Source organism: Sphaeramia orbicularis, chromosome 13 (assembly GCF_902148855.1).
Source record: "Sphaeramia orbicularis chromosome 13, fSphaOr1.1, whole genome shotgun sequence".
NCBI classification, from domain to species: Eukaryota; Metazoa; Chordata; class Actinopteri; order Kurtiformes; family Apogonidae; genus Sphaeramia; species Sphaeramia orbicularis.
In genome coordinates this window covers 31,414,853-31,432,110 of record NC_043969.1, presented here as the reverse complement: position 1 = coordinate 31,432,110, position 17,258 = coordinate 31,414,853, and the positions used below count along the sequence as shown (strand labels likewise).

The 17,258-nt window shown below is 37.8% G+C and overlaps 2 protein-coding genes across 3 annotated transcripts in view; one reads left to right on the top strand and one right to left on the bottom strand.

Annotated features, from left to right (window-relative positions):
- Positions 1-1,390: 1,390 nt before the first annotated feature.
- Positions 1,391-13,027, top strand: dixdc1a (DIX domain containing 1a). 2 transcript variants are annotated; one of them, XM_030152769.1, is made up of 15 exons: positions 1,391-1,717; positions 1,830-2,008; positions 3,913-4,070; positions 4,185-4,330; positions 8,822-8,911; positions 9,170-9,223; positions 9,327-9,377; positions 9,643-9,747; positions 9,871-9,924; positions 10,026-10,118; positions 11,547-11,708; positions 11,809-11,875; positions 12,065-12,173; positions 12,403-12,511; positions 12,767-13,027. In XM_030152769.1, the coding sequence occupies exons 2-15, from the start codon at positions 1,986-1,988 to the stop codon at positions 12,848-12,850; spliced, it is 1,305 nt and encodes a 434-aa protein (XP_030008629.1). In that variant the 5' UTR covers positions 1,391-1,717; positions 1,830-1,985; the 3' UTR covers positions 12,851-13,027. The 2 variants fall into 2 exon arrangements, with proteins under 2 accessions (XP_030008629.1, XP_030008628.1); XM_030152768.1 differs by having other exon boundaries at positions 1,392-1,717; positions 10,023-10,118.
- Positions 13,028-13,058: 31 nt separating this feature from the next.
- Positions 13,059-17,258, bottom strand: part of pih1d2 (PIH1 domain containing 2) — a 5,326-nt gene continuing 1,126 nt past the window's right edge. Inside the window, exons 2-5 of the mRNA XM_030152770.1 lie at positions 14,821-14,947; positions 14,473-14,712; positions 14,069-14,340; positions 13,059-13,911 (exon numbers count right to left, since the gene is read on the bottom strand). Coding sequence (XP_030008630.1) covers positions 13,777-13,911; positions 14,069-14,340; positions 14,473-14,712; positions 14,821-14,947 — 774 coding nt within the window. The 3' untranslated portion in view covers positions 13,059-13,776. The remainder of the gene's footprint in view (positions 13,912-14,068; positions 14,341-14,472; positions 14,713-14,820; positions 14,948-17,258) is intronic.

Genomic DNA, 17,258 nt, shown 5'->3' with positions numbered 1-17,258 from the left:
GTTATGGGCAGAACTGCAGGCTGCCATGTACAAGTCCTACAGCACATTCTCGCTGATGACAACAGCAACATTTTTAACAGCTTAATGATAGTGCACTCAGCCAAAACTCACTCCAGAAGACAGCGGTAGCAGCTCATGTCACATAAAATCTTCTATTTGTTTTTGACTTACTGAAGCTGACATTTTTAGTTCAACAGCCCGAAGGGTCCGATGGAGTATTGGTATCAGTTGTAGTCCATCCGTCCGTCTGTCTGCAAACAATTTTGGAAGAATCTTCTTCTCTGAAACCATCAGTCAGAATGACTTGATATTTTTTGTGGAACATCTTTGGATAAGGTCTTCCAAGGTTGTTCAAAGAACTGGGAAATATTGATTTTTGAAATTTTTTTAAATAAATTTTTGAAATTTTGAAAATCCCCTTTGGTTTATAATGGGACAAATTTCAAAGTGCTGTAACATGAAAAGAGTTGGAGATATTGATATTAATTACTGTTGGCAATAGATAGGAAGTCACATATGGGCTTTCATTTGGTACCTTGACCTTGAGTGATCCTGAAAGGTCAAACACAAGGTCATCTATGTCCAGATTTCTAGCAACTTCTTCTCCAAAACCATCTGCCAGAATCTATTGAAATTCATAGCAGAGCTTCCTTGGGGTAAGGTCTACCAAGTGTGTTCAAAGCACTGAGAAACATTGATTTTTGAATGTTTTATGAATTTTTTGACATTTTAATAATTCCCATTGGTTTGCAGTGGGACACATTTCAAAGTGCTATAACTTCAAAACAGTTGAAGTTACTGATATAATTACTGTTGGCAATAGATAGGAAGTCACATATAGGCTTTCATTTGGTGCCATGACCTTTGACCTTGAATGACCTTAAAAGCTCAAACAAATACCTATTAATATCTCTAAATATGCCGTTGGACTACAGGACCCTGATGCATTCTTAAAACCTAATTTATTTCAGAGTTTGCTGTATTGTAGAGTGCACAACAATGAATAATTATCCAAAAACAGATGTAGTTGAAGGCTGATGTTTGTATGTTTAATAATCATTTGCTGGTTTCTTTTTTCTTGTTTTTCCAACTAATGCTATGTTTCCTTCAGAGTGCAGATATATAATTAGACTCTCATAATTGGTGCTTTGTCATCTGTGGTATGTCGCAATGGTGCAAGAATAAGATTTCTGTCAACGAAAGTGATTTTTTTTTCATCCTATACATGGAGTGTATGTTGCATTGAATGTTTCATTTGAGCACTACACAGTAGAAACAAAACAAAAGAGGGGGGTGATAGAAGGAGAAGAAGAAAATCTCCCCCTCCTCCTTGTGAAAGTAGAGAGCAGGGAAGGAATGAGGGAGAGGGGGGAGGGTAAACACACCCAGACAGAGCCATGTCTGACATCCACGCTCACTGAAAGAAGGAAGGACTGATACAAAGGCAGTGCGACAGAGAAGAAGAGAAAAGGGGGAGAAGGAGCGCAGGAGGGAGGGAGGGCATCGGGGATAAATGCAAAAAGAGGTGAAAAAGATGCACAAGAGCTGCATCAGTTCGTGTCCACAACGAACAAAAAACATTGTGTTCGTGAATGGGAGCAGCTGAGCTCCACCACAAGGCGAGTGTAATGAGAAAGCAGGCAGACCTCAGTCGCTGCTGTTGCTGAGCACGAATCCTCTCCCTCTGTCTGTCTCTGCCAGCTAATACTGAGCCTTGGTATGATTTAGGGCAATGCTTTATGGCTTTTGATTAGGATTTGGAGCTTTATGTTTTAGGAATATGCTTCTGGAGAGGATTTGAACATGCTGTTATTTCTGATTGAACACAGTGTGCGACGTGGAGACTCCTCCGGTAGCTGCTCTCAGGGCTGCTCCCCTCCCTGCTGCCTCTGGCTGTGTTTGGGCTATGGTCCTGACTGAGAAGCAGGGCATCACCCAGATGCGGGGCTCTGACTGTATGGGAGGTTAAGCCTGTAAATACCAGCATGGGAGCCAAACAGATGAAATGGTAAGAACTATTTTTCCTATTTAATTTTAACTGCATACATCAATCCAGGCTGCTATTTTTGTCTCCATTGCCTGACTGTGACAGGAGCATAATAGGCCTAAATTCAATCTGGCAGAGAATTCTGTCATTTTAATCATGTAAATCAGCAGGAGACGTGTCAGTCCCAGTTTTAGGGATATATTCTACCATAACGCCATGCCTTTGGTAGCAAACTGTGCAGGTTATTGTTTTGTGTTTATAGTGCAGAGGGTGTGGGTGTGTCCCTATGTGCAGAGAACCTGCTATTGCCTAGCAACGGCTAACTTCCATTACCGGCTCGTCCATTTTATGATGGGGATGAATATCGCGAATTATACTTGAGTACATATTCATATGTTTATTGCACTGCAGTTAAATACATCTTCATCTGCAAGCTGAGAAAACCTCCATGTTTTTTTCTAGGTTGGGTATTTATCTAACAGTGAAACATCAGGCAAAACTAACTTGACATAATAACCTCCTGAATAAAAGTCTGCATGCTTTTTAATGTAAAACCTCTTATGCAGTGAAACCTACTGTAAAATATTGTTAATCTGTCGCACAGAAGCTCATCTCTTCTAAATCCCAGTGCTTAATCTTGCATTTATCCCATATGGTCCAAATCAATGTGCATGTGTTCTTTTGGTGCAACAGATCAGCAGTTAACATCTAAAATAAATTTGTTAGACTTTATTGAGCTCCACCCAGAGACAGCGATATACATTATCTGGGTAATGTCATCATCTGTGGTGACAATGATAAGTTGGAGGCAGCTGCTTTGATCCCCTTTGTAGAAACACTTAGGGATAATCACAGCAGCATCTGATAAGGTGCTCATTTCTTGTTTTTGCGTGACCTGGTGTAATTACTCTTTCTGAGAAGCTGGGAGGAACTGTGTGAACAGAACTTTTTGTTTGCTCTAGTTTGTCAAAACTTTGGCCCATCTCATGCTTAAGTTGCAGGGAAATCTAAAATGTTCACATCCTTGGTTTATAAAGACAGTATGAACTTAGTAAATAATACATGTTTCTTAGTAGATAATACATGTTTCTGTCTATTGCATGCTGTGATATTAGCTCGTGCTAAATAATGCTTTTAGTTAAGCAGAAAATCTCTTCAGCTGCTATCTAAATCTAGTTACATATGTACGGTCAGGACATGTTAGACTGTACAAATGCAATCCCTCAGGGAATTCTTCGGTTTCTAAAGCCCTCGGTCAAGGCCAGAGTTATTTTTTCCCGTGTTTGTGGGTTTTTTTAGCATGTGGTTCACAGTGCTGAATCGTGAATCCCTGTTCCACCATGCAGCCTGTCTTCTTTTCCTTGTTTTCCCACACAGACACAGGGGACTCTGTTGCTAAAGAACCATGCATAACGCCATAGGTCATAGGTCACAGCAGCTGTATCCCATTTCTGCAAACATGGCAGAGTAAAGATGACAGCGGACCTGGACCTCAGGCTGCTGGAGATGCTATCGTAGCAGTAAATGCATTTGCAAACCCATTCAGAAACTGTGCAGCATTATGTTTTGAAATTACGGCCAGAGGGGCAAGCAAAGTATGTAAAGAATTTCCTGTGAGAAAAGTAACAGTTGAGTGCGTTCTTGCCCTTGTCGTGTCTTTTCTGTCCATCCAGTTCTGCTCTGTGTCTTTTTATTGTGCTTAATATTAGTAAAGCAGTCTAGGATGTGCTGAAATCCTATGGGTGTAGTTAAAACAGATATGGTTTAACATATTTAACCCAGATGGGATGAATTCACATTTTGTGGTCCTTAGGGAATATTAAAGTCTATATTTCCATTTTATGTTGCTAGCTCTATTTATTGCCTTTCATTTGGCAGGAAATGCAAACACACTTATTCCTGCCTGTACCCACCATCTGTTTCAGTCTCAGCTCAGCCAGCCCTGCTCGCTCCCCCAAAGAGGAGTATGTTATCACACAGTCCACCGACACCCCTAAAGAAGAAACAGTCAATGATCAGTCTGAGGACCAGGGGGAACCTCAGGATGACAAATCTGAGCTGACAGAGAAGAAATCTGTTACAGGTTGGTTGGCTGCACTTGAGCTCTTTGAAGCAATGAAAGCCTTCCATACAAAAAAGAAACAAAATACTCCCCTTTCTCATATCCCCTGTCTTTTTCACTCTCTCTCACTTTCAGAGGAGGTGTCACTCTGTGGATTGTGTCCCTCCCTTGGGCATGATGGACAAGAGGAGGAGAAGCCCTGGGAGGAGCAGCTGGATGCCCACCAGGAGCAGCTGGAGAAAGAGATGCAGGAGGCCAGGAGGATGGTGTTCCGCCTCCAGGTAATTCATGGTGGGAACTTAGTAAAAGCACAAACTGCACTGTCACTGTGAACACACTGACAGAAAGCAGCAGCGAAAGTGAACAGTTTAATTATGGCAGTGGTTCTCATCTCATCCCTGGGACCCACTGTTTCCTCTGGTCATTAAATCCTGACCCACTTTCATATAGTTGAAACCAAGAAAATGTGTTTTAGGAAAATAGGCTAGTAAGCACATATTCAGCATTAGCAGTAGTTTGTTTTTTTTTGTTTTTTTTTTTTAATTTAACCCTTTCATGCATACTGGTCACTCCAGTGGACAGCTATTCTACAGCTGTTCACTTGTATATTCATGCATGGGTGTTGTTGTTTTATGTGCATATCAGCCAACACAGTGGACGCTTATGCACTATCTCATACACTGCAATTCATGCATTTACTGTAATTTTGCTGTTCTTGATAAACCTGATCTGCACCAACATGTTTGAGTTTAAATCAACTGCTAGTTGTTATTAGACTGAAATTAACAATTTTCTTAAACAAAAAGTTATTATCTCCATGAAGTGAGTAATAACTAGTATTAGATAGAGTGTGTTTAAATGTGAGAAAACATTAGATTAGCTGAACTAAAAATATTTTTATTTCATAGTTTTCACACAGTCTATCGCTTTCTGTTATTGCATTGTAAAGACATGTTTCTTTGCTTCCAAAATTAAACGCATGGTGTCCAGCTGAGTGGACATTTTTGTAACTCCATAAGAAATAGGTTCATTAAAAACATTTCAATCACATTGGTTTTTTTTTCATGCCTGAAGAGGAATAAAAACACTCAGGACAAAAATCTTGACTAAGGTTCTCATAATTCATGCATCAAAGGGTTAAGCTTTATTTAAACAGGAAAAAGCTCATTAAGATAAAAAATCTCCTTTTCAAGTGTGTCCCAGCCAAAACAGCAGCAGCAGAAGTTACACAAAACAGAAATCACAGCCATACATTAAATCTTACATCATACATCCACACTAAAACACAATAAAAAACACAATAAAAGTCAGTTCTAAAACCATACATAAATCACTAAACTAAGAACATACATACAAAACACCATCAATTATTTATAAGGTACTAAAAATATAACAATATATATAATCTTCCTTAAACACATCTCAAAGCAGAACCTGATTCAGTCAGTTAGAAAAACATCTACATCCTGATTTATCTAAGAAAAGATGAGACTAAGACGTCAAACCATTTTTGTTTCATGTGTTTTCTGTTTCATAATGAGAGTCCAAAGTAAATAAAATATGCACATAATAATAACAATAATTATCTATTCCTTAGTACCATGCATTTCTGTCCTCTGTAGGGGACAAAAGTTTGACAGTTTTACTTAAAAAATGCTGTCCATTGCAAAGGACATTCCATTAAAAAATAAATAAGTAAAAAATATTTTTAAAAATGTAGCTGAAAAAAAAACTGTTGCATTATGCAGTTTTCAATCAAGATAATTGTTTAATGTAAAGACACTAAAATTTTCACTTTCCTGGGTCTCAGGAAGATATAAATGCTTTTTTCATGATGTGATCAATATTTTTTAAAGGTGCGGGAGAGTTTCGTGACCAATTTTTCATCAGATCTGTAAAACCTCAGTCATAGCCTAAATATCACGAATCCGTTAGTCTTTCTGTGATTACTCACCTGAATCTCTTGCATTACGGTAAACAATTTCGAAGTGCCATCCACCATAAACAAACCATGTGTTTACATTCAGAGCTGGGAGGGAACTCGGGCATCTTTGGAATTTTGTCGCGACGTGCATTGTGGGAAACGCCAGTTCGTGCCGCTGTCTGGCAGCGGCAGCTGCTACAGACATGACGCAGAAACGGCAGGAGCTCCCTTCCCTCTATGCATATTCCTCCAGCCGTTTCCACGTTGTGTTTGTTTCATCCATATAATACCATATGGTCGCACTGCCGCTGCTGCTGTCAGACGGCTGCACGAGCCTTCGCTTCCCACAATGCACGTCGCGACAAAATTGCGAAGATGCCCGTGTTACCTGCCGACTCTGTTTGTAAACACATGGTTTGTTTATGGTAGATGACACTTCGAAATTGTTTACTGTAATGCAAGGGATTCAGGTGAGTAATCACAGAAAGACTTACAGATTCGTGATACTTAGGCTATGACTGAGGTTTTACAGATTTGATGAAAAATTGGTCACGAAAGTCTCCTGCATCTTTATCAACAACAACAGACTTCAGCAACAAATATCAGGATATGAACACCACAATGCATTCATATTCTATGGATTTCAGTCTTAGCAAGGCATTCCAAGTGTATAACTGTAATGAAATATGCTAAATGATGTGAAAGGTCAAGGTAACTCACTGCATATATGAAATGCAAGTAAATCCATATATGTTAATATTATTTCAAATTAAGAAACAGTATACATTGCTGTTAACACATATGGATATAAGTCATTGTGTGCAATCAGATGAATTTTATTATATGATGAATAAACTGCATGTAGGCTGCTACAGAATGTCTGAGTGAAACAAAATAACACTTCAAGGTTAGTTTGAGGGACTGTGAACATTTGACAAAGAAATCACTTGAATGCTGTCATTAACTGAACTCTGTAATATTCACTATTCCTTATTTTCTCCAGCAGCATCTCAAGATGACCGTCTCAGTGTCTCTATCTTGAACAAGCAATAAAAATTGATAGGTCTGTTATTTTAACGTTTATGCTATATGATCTCTGTGATAGTGTGCCTGTGGATGGATAGGTGGATCTACTTTAGTGGAAATACATGTTGTAATTGGAAGAAAATGATGTTCTGTGAGAAACTATTATGAACTTATTGACTGTTTTAGATGAAAAATGATTGCATAATATCAGATATATGATGTATACCATACAATGAAGAACCATGCCTTATGTATTGTAGTATAATGTGTTTTTAATGGAAAAGTCTTTATCATTTAAGTCCAGCTGTGTGTATTTTTTTGTATTAAATCCTCTATGCAGCATGTAAATATACGATTATAAGTGACATGCATTATATTTTATGGCAGTGTATTGTAACTGTCACTAATATTCAGTCCATTTCGTGCAGTTTCATCAGAGCAGCACATTGTCCGGCATTAAATGTGTGTGACAATACATGTTTTCTAAATAGCTTTTCCTGCCCACTACACTCATAATCCTGCCATATACTAAACATGTCCAAACAGAGCGCAGAATTGTGCCCAGTTGAGCAGCTCCTGTTTGTCTTCCTCAGGTCCAGATTAGTCAGTCGCATATTTGTGATTTTTATATATTTAATTCTAATTTTTCATAGCCTGGTTCCTGACCTCTGAATCACCACCCACATTTTACATTTATTCAGTCTTCAATACCTCAATTCATTCATTCTGGAGTGAAGACAAAGCATTTTTTGTAGAGTTTTCCATATTAGTCAGTGGTATCATGATGTAGACATACATGGATATAACGTACATATAGGAAACCAAAATAAACTGACACAAAGTGGACAGTGTGGTTCATTTTCTGGTGTAGAAACCATACTCTGGGTAAATAAACACATGTATAATAAAAAAGCAAGCCCTGCTACTCAGCAGTCATTCAAAGCAAAGTTTGGTTAGTCTTTTCTTTTTCTAAACATATCACATCATCACACATTTAATATTAACATTAGAGAACTAGTAAATTACCCACCTGCCTGTAACAAGAAGGAGTCTTGTACCACCCTTGTTTTCTTCAATTTCTTGCTCATTTTAATGCCTGGCACAACCAAAGGTACATTTGTTTGGACAAATATAATGATAACAACAAAAATAGCTCATAAGAGTATAATTTCAGAGCTGATATCTATCCATTTTCCATGATTTTCTGGATAATAACCAAAATCACTTAAGTTCTTGCATCAGTAGCTATGACATTGTACTGACAAAAACAGTGCTTTTAGGCATTGCATGTTTTCTTTTCTGTCTGTTTTAGTCACATGATACACACAGGAGTTAGTACTTGATTGCATAACCATTGTTTTTGATGACTTTTGATGGTCTAATAATTTTTTCCGCGACTGTATATAGTAGCTTTTTATCCGACACACACCCACTTTGAGTACCCATGTACAGTATATAATATATACTTACACCATAGATATCTCTTGTTTAGTCTTTTTTGACTATTTTAACCATTACTTGTGGTTATCATACTAGAGGGATTGCCTAATCTTATAGACTTTATGTGTGAGTGATTATAGTACATGTGGGTTATTTCAGGTAAGTCTGCATATTTCCCTACAGGCTTTTCAATTTGAGTTCAGTTCAATTCACTGACTTCCCTCCCTGAAATGGGAAACTTGCCGTGCAGTCAAGCTAAAAAATACGAATATGTTACAGGGCAGCAGGACAGAAATGTATCAGGTGTTTCTGCCATGTATATTGAATTATGACTGCGTACAGACATTCAGTTTTATATGTGTGTGTTTGTGTGTGTCTTCAGGCTTTGCTGCTTCACGGCTCCCTCCCTGAAGAGGACCAGGACGGGTCTGTGAGCTATGGAGATAGCCGGGGGAACGCCGAGCAGCAGCTGGTACAGTGCCCTCTCTCTGCTAACTTGAGAAAACAACACTTACTTGCTCACCATTCTGTGTGAAGTGTCAGTGTCAGCCCTTCTGTTGTGATGATGTTTGCAGCCATCACTTCACTCCTCTGTCGAGTGGCTACTGTGGAGCACAAATGAATCTTTGTGATCTGCTCGTCCTTGCTGTCATGTGGGCTCACTGCCTCCTCATACGTTCTGACATTTTTCCATTCTCTAATTACTCTGCTTATCCTTTCCCCTTTGAAGGTTCTAATCCGTAGCCGTCTGGACCAAAGCACGGAAGAAGCCCTTGATCTTAAGGTACAGTAAGTAAATGTAATTAGGTTTAACATACTGCGAGCAGCCAGTATATATCTAAAGGTTCTCTTTCTCTAAAGTCTTTGTTGGTTTGTGTGGGTCTTAGAGGGAGCTTCTGAGACACAAACAGGAGGTGCGCCACATTCAGGCCATCAAGGTAAACCTCTTATTCTCATTTTGTGCCTCATGTGTGAATTAAAATGGATTAAAGGATATAATTCAATCTTCTCCACGTCTGTGCCACCCCGACTGATGATTTTGCACTTTCTATCCTACACAATATATACTTTTTCATTTCTTTCCAAAGATAATCAAGTTTAGAGGTGGTCGCTTGTTGTCAATAATGCAGGTGGATGCAGCGTATCTGTATTCAAGTCTTCTGCGACCATTTCTTTGATCTCCTCTTCTCTCTCGCTCATTAGGATGCTCTGCAGCAGCGCTTGGCAGTGCAGGAAGATGCTGTGCTGCAGTTAAAGCAGGAACTGTTGAGGTGCAACATGGCCAAAGATCAGCTGGAAGGGGAAAATGTGAGACAAGTGATGATTTCCTTTTGACACTATAAATTATTTGACCTGTTTGACCCCTTTACTTGAGGTTTATGTGAGAGCAATAGAGTCTTCATATATCACTCCGAAGTGTTCTGTTTGCAGGCGGAGCTCAAACACAAGCTATGTGAACGGAACAAATTGCTTAGTGAATATGAGGTATTGTCTTTTATTATTTATACTGCAGTGCATTTTGTAGATACATACGTGCATATACACTTCCTGACTCATGGCATCCATCTTCTTTGTCATAATAGCAGCAACTTGGCAGGAGGGAGAGAATTATGCAGCAACAGCAGCAGCAAAAGCTTGATGAAGCTCAGCATAAAGCACATGACGGCGGCCTTGGACGGGTATGGATCCTTAGGAGCTTTAAGTATTCACCATCTCTTTGCCTTTTTAAATGATATATGTAAGTGTATGCGTGTGTAGACTTAATATTAAGGCACACATTAACCTTAAAATGCCTGCTTATATTTACATACAAATTAGGTATATATTTGCTCTTACCCTACCTAACAATATCTAGGCTATTAAGAATTTTATCTGAAAAAAATTGCATTCACTGCTTATTTTTACTAAGTAGGAAGGAAGTTAACAAGTGTCTACTAGCACATGAGTTATGAGCAAGTCTTCAATTTAGAACAAATAATACATTTAGAATGACAGTCAATTTGATATTGTTTGTGCACAATCTACTCTTGTGGATTTTGATTTTTGTTTTTTTTTGTTTTTTTTTTACATAAGATTATACTGCATTTATCATGTGCTGTTGCAGGAGAATGGGCAGTCCCACCTTATAGAGCAAGACATATTATGATTATAAATAATAAACAGCATCTTTATTCACTATCAATAAAGAGTAATTAGGAACTTGTTTAAGGAAATTGTTTGTAATGGTCTAGTAGGTCCTTTATAATGTCTCATGAAGAGCCCATATGTTTATGCAAATATGTATGTTAATAAGCATCCATTTACTACAAAGTGTTACCCTAATGATCATAACATTCAAATTATTTTTTACAACAGTATTGTAATTGTAATAATAAGTCATGATATTTTGACATGTGAAGTCATTAGAAAATGACTTAATATGTCAAAATATACGGTATATTTATATATTAGATGACAATTATTCCAGGCTTACTTAACCTGCCAAGACCATGAACTGTTTTTGATGTGATTTCCAACTTAATTTCTTTCTACATTTAATCTAAATGGTGATTTATCACCATTTATTACAATATAATCCTCTGCATTTTGCTTTTTGTGTGAAAATCAGGTATTTTCCTGTATTTAATTTACTGATCATGTAGGTGTTTATAAAAGCTCAGAGTAAATTCAGAGGTCATTATTGCAATACTGAGAAAACTTAATTAAAATGACTGTTTTAGCAAAATATGTCATTAACTGAGAATAAAAAGAAGCATCTACAACCACTGTCATTTGCCAAATGAGTTTTATTGATAAATCAATGTTGCAGAATGTGACAGTGTTTCCATTTTCACCACAGAGTCTCTGAATGTCCAAATGGGTCATATCTGATGTCAGAGAAAACCTGACAAAATGCATTTTACCTGAATTATTTACATGTATTGATAAGATTAGTGCTTCATTAGTAATCAAACATTTTAAATCAGTATATGTGTTTGGTAGCTGGTGGCTGTTTGAGCCTTTCCAAAGTATTCTTTTTGGGAAAATGCTTTAGTTTTAGTGACCTGATAAGGAGCACAGAGCTTTATTAAAAGAAGCTGTATGACTGTAGAAGTTTTCCATGACAGGGGGAAGAGCTGCAGCTGGTCCGGGAAGCCCTGCGCAGTTTGAGGGACAGCTTCTCTGGCCACGACCCCCAGCATCACACCTTAGACACTTTGGAACAGGGTGTGGCCAGTCTTATGGACCGTTTACATTGTTTGGATGTCCAGCGCAGACAGGACAGAGGGGTACGCACACTATTCCTCACCTGAAGGCGGATCAGCATCAACAACAAATGACATCTGACTGTTTACTGTGAGTAATTGATTCTTCTTCCTCTTCTTCTAGGAGGAATTTAAATCACCGGGGCGCCGAGCCAACTCCACAGACCGTGACTCTTGGCCACCAAGCTCAAGTGAGACAAACAAAATCCTTGTTTTGTTGGATTTGTCGTCCTCCGCTACATCACAGCTCTGGCTGTTAAACCAAATTGTGCCCTTTAATTACGCTGCTATGTATGTGGGGCATTATTGACGGGGAGGCTAGATTCGTTTTAGACTGATTGTGAAAAACAATGTTTGATGTTTTTTGTAATTATTTCCAGAAATGGCACATTCTCACAGCAGCCCGGGGTTGGACACAGCTGTCTCTACTAAAGTGCTCTACTTTACCGATCGCTCACTCACTCCCTTTCTGATTAACATCCCAAAAAGGTGAAAATCAAAGCACTTCATGTTGGATTTATGTAACAGCGCTGTTATTTGTTCTAATTGGTGTTTGGGTGAAGCTGCACACTGAGGCCACATGGCTGAATCCTTGCATGTCCAGAGCTATAAATGTATGCCTCTGCTACATAAATGTTTATCCTAGAGAAGCTTAATGTCTGTGTGGGTGTGAGTGAGTGCATCTGCACTGATAATGAATGACAGTGTGTACTTACAGGCTGGGTGAGGTGACACTAAGAGACTTCAAGGCCGCTGTGGACAGACAAGGCAGTTTCAGATACCACTTCAAGGCCCTCGACCCTGAGTTTGGCACAGTGAAAGAGGAGGTAGGCGTGGGTGGAAAATTATAGCCCCTATTTCTTTTCACATCAGCTTCAGTGGGAAAATATAAAATGCCAGCTACAGAGTATGATATGCTAATAATAGCTATGTCTGCCCTACACTTCAAAACACTGCAGGAGGGCTCATTTCCATCCCAAAGAAATTGATAACCCTGACTCGTCATTTTCAGTTTCTGTCTGGCTCTTTGTACATTATAGATGTAGAAGTCTTTCTTAGATATGTAAATGTTGGATGTGCAGGTATTTCAGGATGGAGCGGTCGTTCCTGGATGGGAGGGGAAGATTGTGGCGTGGGTAGAAGAGGACCATGGAGAGAGGAGGTAGAGCCCCAAAAACTAGAGATCACCGCTACAAACCTCATTCAAACCCACCAAGACTCCTCTACAGTACTTGTGATTGTGATTCCATAACAAAAAAATACTTATAATACGATTAACTGGGACCAATGGATTTAATACCACTTTAAGAAAGAACCATGTTTTGAAAGAGAATGTTTCATATGAAAAATTTGAGCTGACACACATTTTGGTACTTTTTTTGCTTTATTGGAATGCATATTAGACATTGTTTGCACCTCAGACATTTCAACATGGGACTTTGCTAGTAATGAACGGTCAGTAATATGATACTTGAAACTCCGGTTAACGAACAAGGTATTTTACAGAACATTAAACTTTATATGCTGTACTCACCTAAGCTGTAATCATTGCATAGCGTTCCGTATGCAAACCTTTACTGACATTTTTCACTTGTTCCAGATTGCCAAATAGTGTTGTTCTAAGTCAATTTTGCTGTTTTAATAAACATGAATGATTGCATGGATCATTTTGTTGTTAGTTATTACCTGGCTGTACAGTAATGCCACTGTACACCAGCTCTTAGTCATTATACACCTCCACTCCTGCACCCACACATTGTCAAACAAGTCCACACATTGTCATTAGAGGCAATTAATTTTGGGGGGTTAGATTTTGTAGCAGAGCAACATACACAGCACAAAGTGACATATTTATCTGAAAACAACATTTTAGTTTTAGAAAATGTTGACTCCCCATTTATAGGGGAGTTGTTTATTGTTCATCAGAGCTTCCATGTCCCTGCATGTGTTCGCAGAGTGTTATCAGATTGCATAGCGGGAATTTTGGTTTTTACTCGTTCAAAATGAACCATTAGCACACTCCTGTGATCAGCGTGGGCGGGGGTTTGCTTCTCAAATGATGCAAATGGTTTTCTGCAGATCAAATGAATTGTCACAGAGCCTCTACTTTCAAAGTTAGCTTTCGCTGCTTTTTGTTAAAGACAGCAGATGCAGCGTCTTCATTTACAGAATGTGGAAACTCCAGAAGTAAATAGTAGACATCTTCAACTTCCAACAGGACGTCTTCCTGCATAGAAAAAGTATATTCAGCACAGTATAAGGCTCAGAGCAGCAGAAACAGGGCAATTATGCATTTTTTATGACACCCAACTATGCACTGACATACATTGGGTTATAAAGGGGTTCATTACAGCCCTGCTCAAGGTTGTATGAAAACCACTAACCTTGGAGATTCTCAGCTGGCATTCTGACACAGAGAAAACCTTTGGCAGCTCCACTGTCAGCTCCATGCTGTGAGGAGCTCCTGATGTATCAGTCTTCATTTCAAGTTGGTACTCTGGCCTCTGTGGCTGCACAAATGTGGAGGAGATGACCTGGATCAAGTCCTTCTTTTTGTGCTCTGCAGGCCCACAGATAATTTGTGCTGCTGGGGTTTCCTGTCTCTCTGAACGTATAGAAGAGATCTGGTGCAAGAGGGCAGCTGGGGTCTGACTGGCTGTAAAGAGCAGCACTGTGGATTATTAAGAACTGCAGTAAAAGGTGAAAAACAATATACCTGCAGAGGCAAAGGAAGTAGTTCAACATAAAGACAATGGCGCTTATCAGAGTGTAAGACTTATTACTTTACCTGGGTCTGGCTGTTTGCCGACGTTGGGCCACTGCTGAAACCCAAGGCGACGGTACAAGTCATCCATCGTGCTTTTTGGGCTGGAGCTGACAACGCTGTACTGCTGAGATAACTTTAAACCATGCTGCTGCTGGGAAAATTTCAAGAGCAGCATATAAACTTGGTTCATGTGTGTTTCTTCTTTCTTACATTCCTGTAAAATCCCAGGGTTTAATGCCACATCCAACACAGAGTATTGGCCTGTGAAGGGCAAAAAAACAACAGTGGTTTAATAGCTTTCTTGTTTATGTAGTCAGAACATGAAGGGCAGCTCTGTAGCTTGTGATGTGGTACATCTTTGCCTTTTACCTTGACCTTCATTTGCTTCTGTTTCCAGTTTTCCTGCATATAAAGGTAGGGGCTTGTTGAGATCCTGAGGTGCTGGCACATGTTTCCAGCTACAGAGGTTTATGTACAGTAATCCTTTCTTTGGTTCCTGTTGAGGACACAGATGTTCTGTTATAAAATAATTGTTCAAACACACCATTTCTAACCGATAAATGGAGGCAAATGTGGCAGCTTTACCCTATGTGGCATACTATGAACATTTTCATGCTTTTTTTTGTCTCCTGCACAAAGAAGATTCTCTTGTATTCATTAATTCAGTCAATTGAATCTTTATCTTTCAAAGCATTTCATGAACAGAGATGAGAAAGAACAGATTAGTCAGAGATCATCCTTGGTTAAAATTTAATCTTTCTTAAATTCTGGAAGACTTCATATTTTTGTTCTATGACCTTGTTTTTATTTAATGAGTTCCTTAGACATTTTAAACCTTTTTTTTTAACCCTCAAAGACCCAAACAACCTCTTGTGACCAAAAGCATCTCATTTAAATGTTTCATAATTTTTGGACCACTAATCATATCAATACAATTAAGTAATTTGGGAAAAATACAGTTTCTCAGCTTTTCAGCAGCATCATCATCTTTTGCAATGTGTAGTTTCACACACACACAAGTCACTTTTCTGCAGATTTCACTGCTCTGACATATTAACTTTTGAATTAACCCAGACAGGTCAGTAAGTAAATATATGAAAATACCTGATTTTCCCTTAATAAAAAACAAAAAAGCAAAATGCAGAGAATAATATTATAGTAAACGGTGATAAACCACATAGGAAAGGTTAAACAAGGAGAAAAAAATCATTTGGAAGTTGTGGCAAAAGGCCTAGATGTTAAAGGCATAATAAATCTTTTTGAAAAATGTCTGCACTCATTTTAACAGAGCAATAATTAAACTGTTTGTAAATAGCAATATACTGTTTTTAGTATGGAATGTGATCCAGTTTCATCACATTTAACAGTGAAATAGTGGAAGATACATACATTTCTGGAAGACTTAATATTTTTGTCCAATGATCTTGTTTTATTTAATGAGTTCTTTAGACATTTTAAATCTTTTTTTTTAATCCTCAAAGACCTAAACAGCCACTTGTGACCAAAAGCATCTCATCTAAAATGTTTCATGACTTTTGGACCACTAATCATATCAATACAATTATGTAGTTCAGGAAAAATGCTGTTTCTCATCTTTTCAGCAGCATCAGATTTTAACATAGTGATCATGGAAACACCATCATCTTCCGCTATGTGTAGTTTCACACACACGCAAGTCACTTTTCTGCCAATTTCGCTGCTCTGACATATTGACTTTTGAATTAACCCAGACAGGTCAGTAAGTAAATATATGAAAATATCTGATTTTCCCTTAATAATAAATTAAAAAAAAAAAAAAAAAAAAAAACCTAAATGCAGACAATAATATTATAATAGATGGTGATAAAGCACTTAGGAAAGGTTAAATGAGGAAAAAAAAAATATTTGGAAGTTGTTGCAAAAGGCCTAGGTGTTACAGACATAATAAATCTTTTTGAAAAATGTTTGCACTCATTTTAACAGAGCAATAATTAAACTGTTTTTAAGTAGCAATATACTGTTTTTAGTGTGGCATGTGATGTATTTTCATCACATTTAAAAGTGAAATAGTGGAAGATACATACATTTCTTGAAGACTTAATATTTTTGTCCAATGATCTTGTTTTTATTTAATGAGTTCTTTAGACATTTTAAATCTTTTTTTAACCCTCAAAGACCTAAACAGCCACTTGTGACCAAAAGCATCTCATCTAAAATGTTTCATGACTTTTGGACCACTAATCATATCAATACAATTATGTAGTTCAGGAAAAATGCTGTTTCTCATCTTTTCAGCAGCATCAGATTTTAACATAGTGATCATGGAAACACCATCATCTTCCGCTATGTGTAGTTTCACACACACGCAAGTCACTTTTCTGCCAATTTCGCTGCTCTGACATATTAACTTTTGAATTAACCCAGACAGGTCAGTAAGTAAATATATGAAAATATCTGATTTTCCCTTAATAATAAATTAAAAAAAAAAAAAAAAAAAAAAAAACCTAAATGCAGACAATAATATTATAATAGATGGTGATAAAGCACTTAGGAAAGGTTAAATGAGGAAAAAAAAAATATTTGGAAGTTGTTGCAAAAGGCCTAGGTGTTACAGACATAATAAATCTTTTTGAAAAATGTTTGCACTCATTTTAACAGAGCAATAATTAAACTGTTTTTAAGTAGCAATATACTGTTTTTAGTGTGGCATGTGATGTATTTTCATCACATTTAAAAGTGAAATAGTGGAAGATACATACATTTCTTGAAGACTTAATATTTTTGTCCAATGATCTTGTTTTTATTTAATGAGTTCTTTAGACATTTTA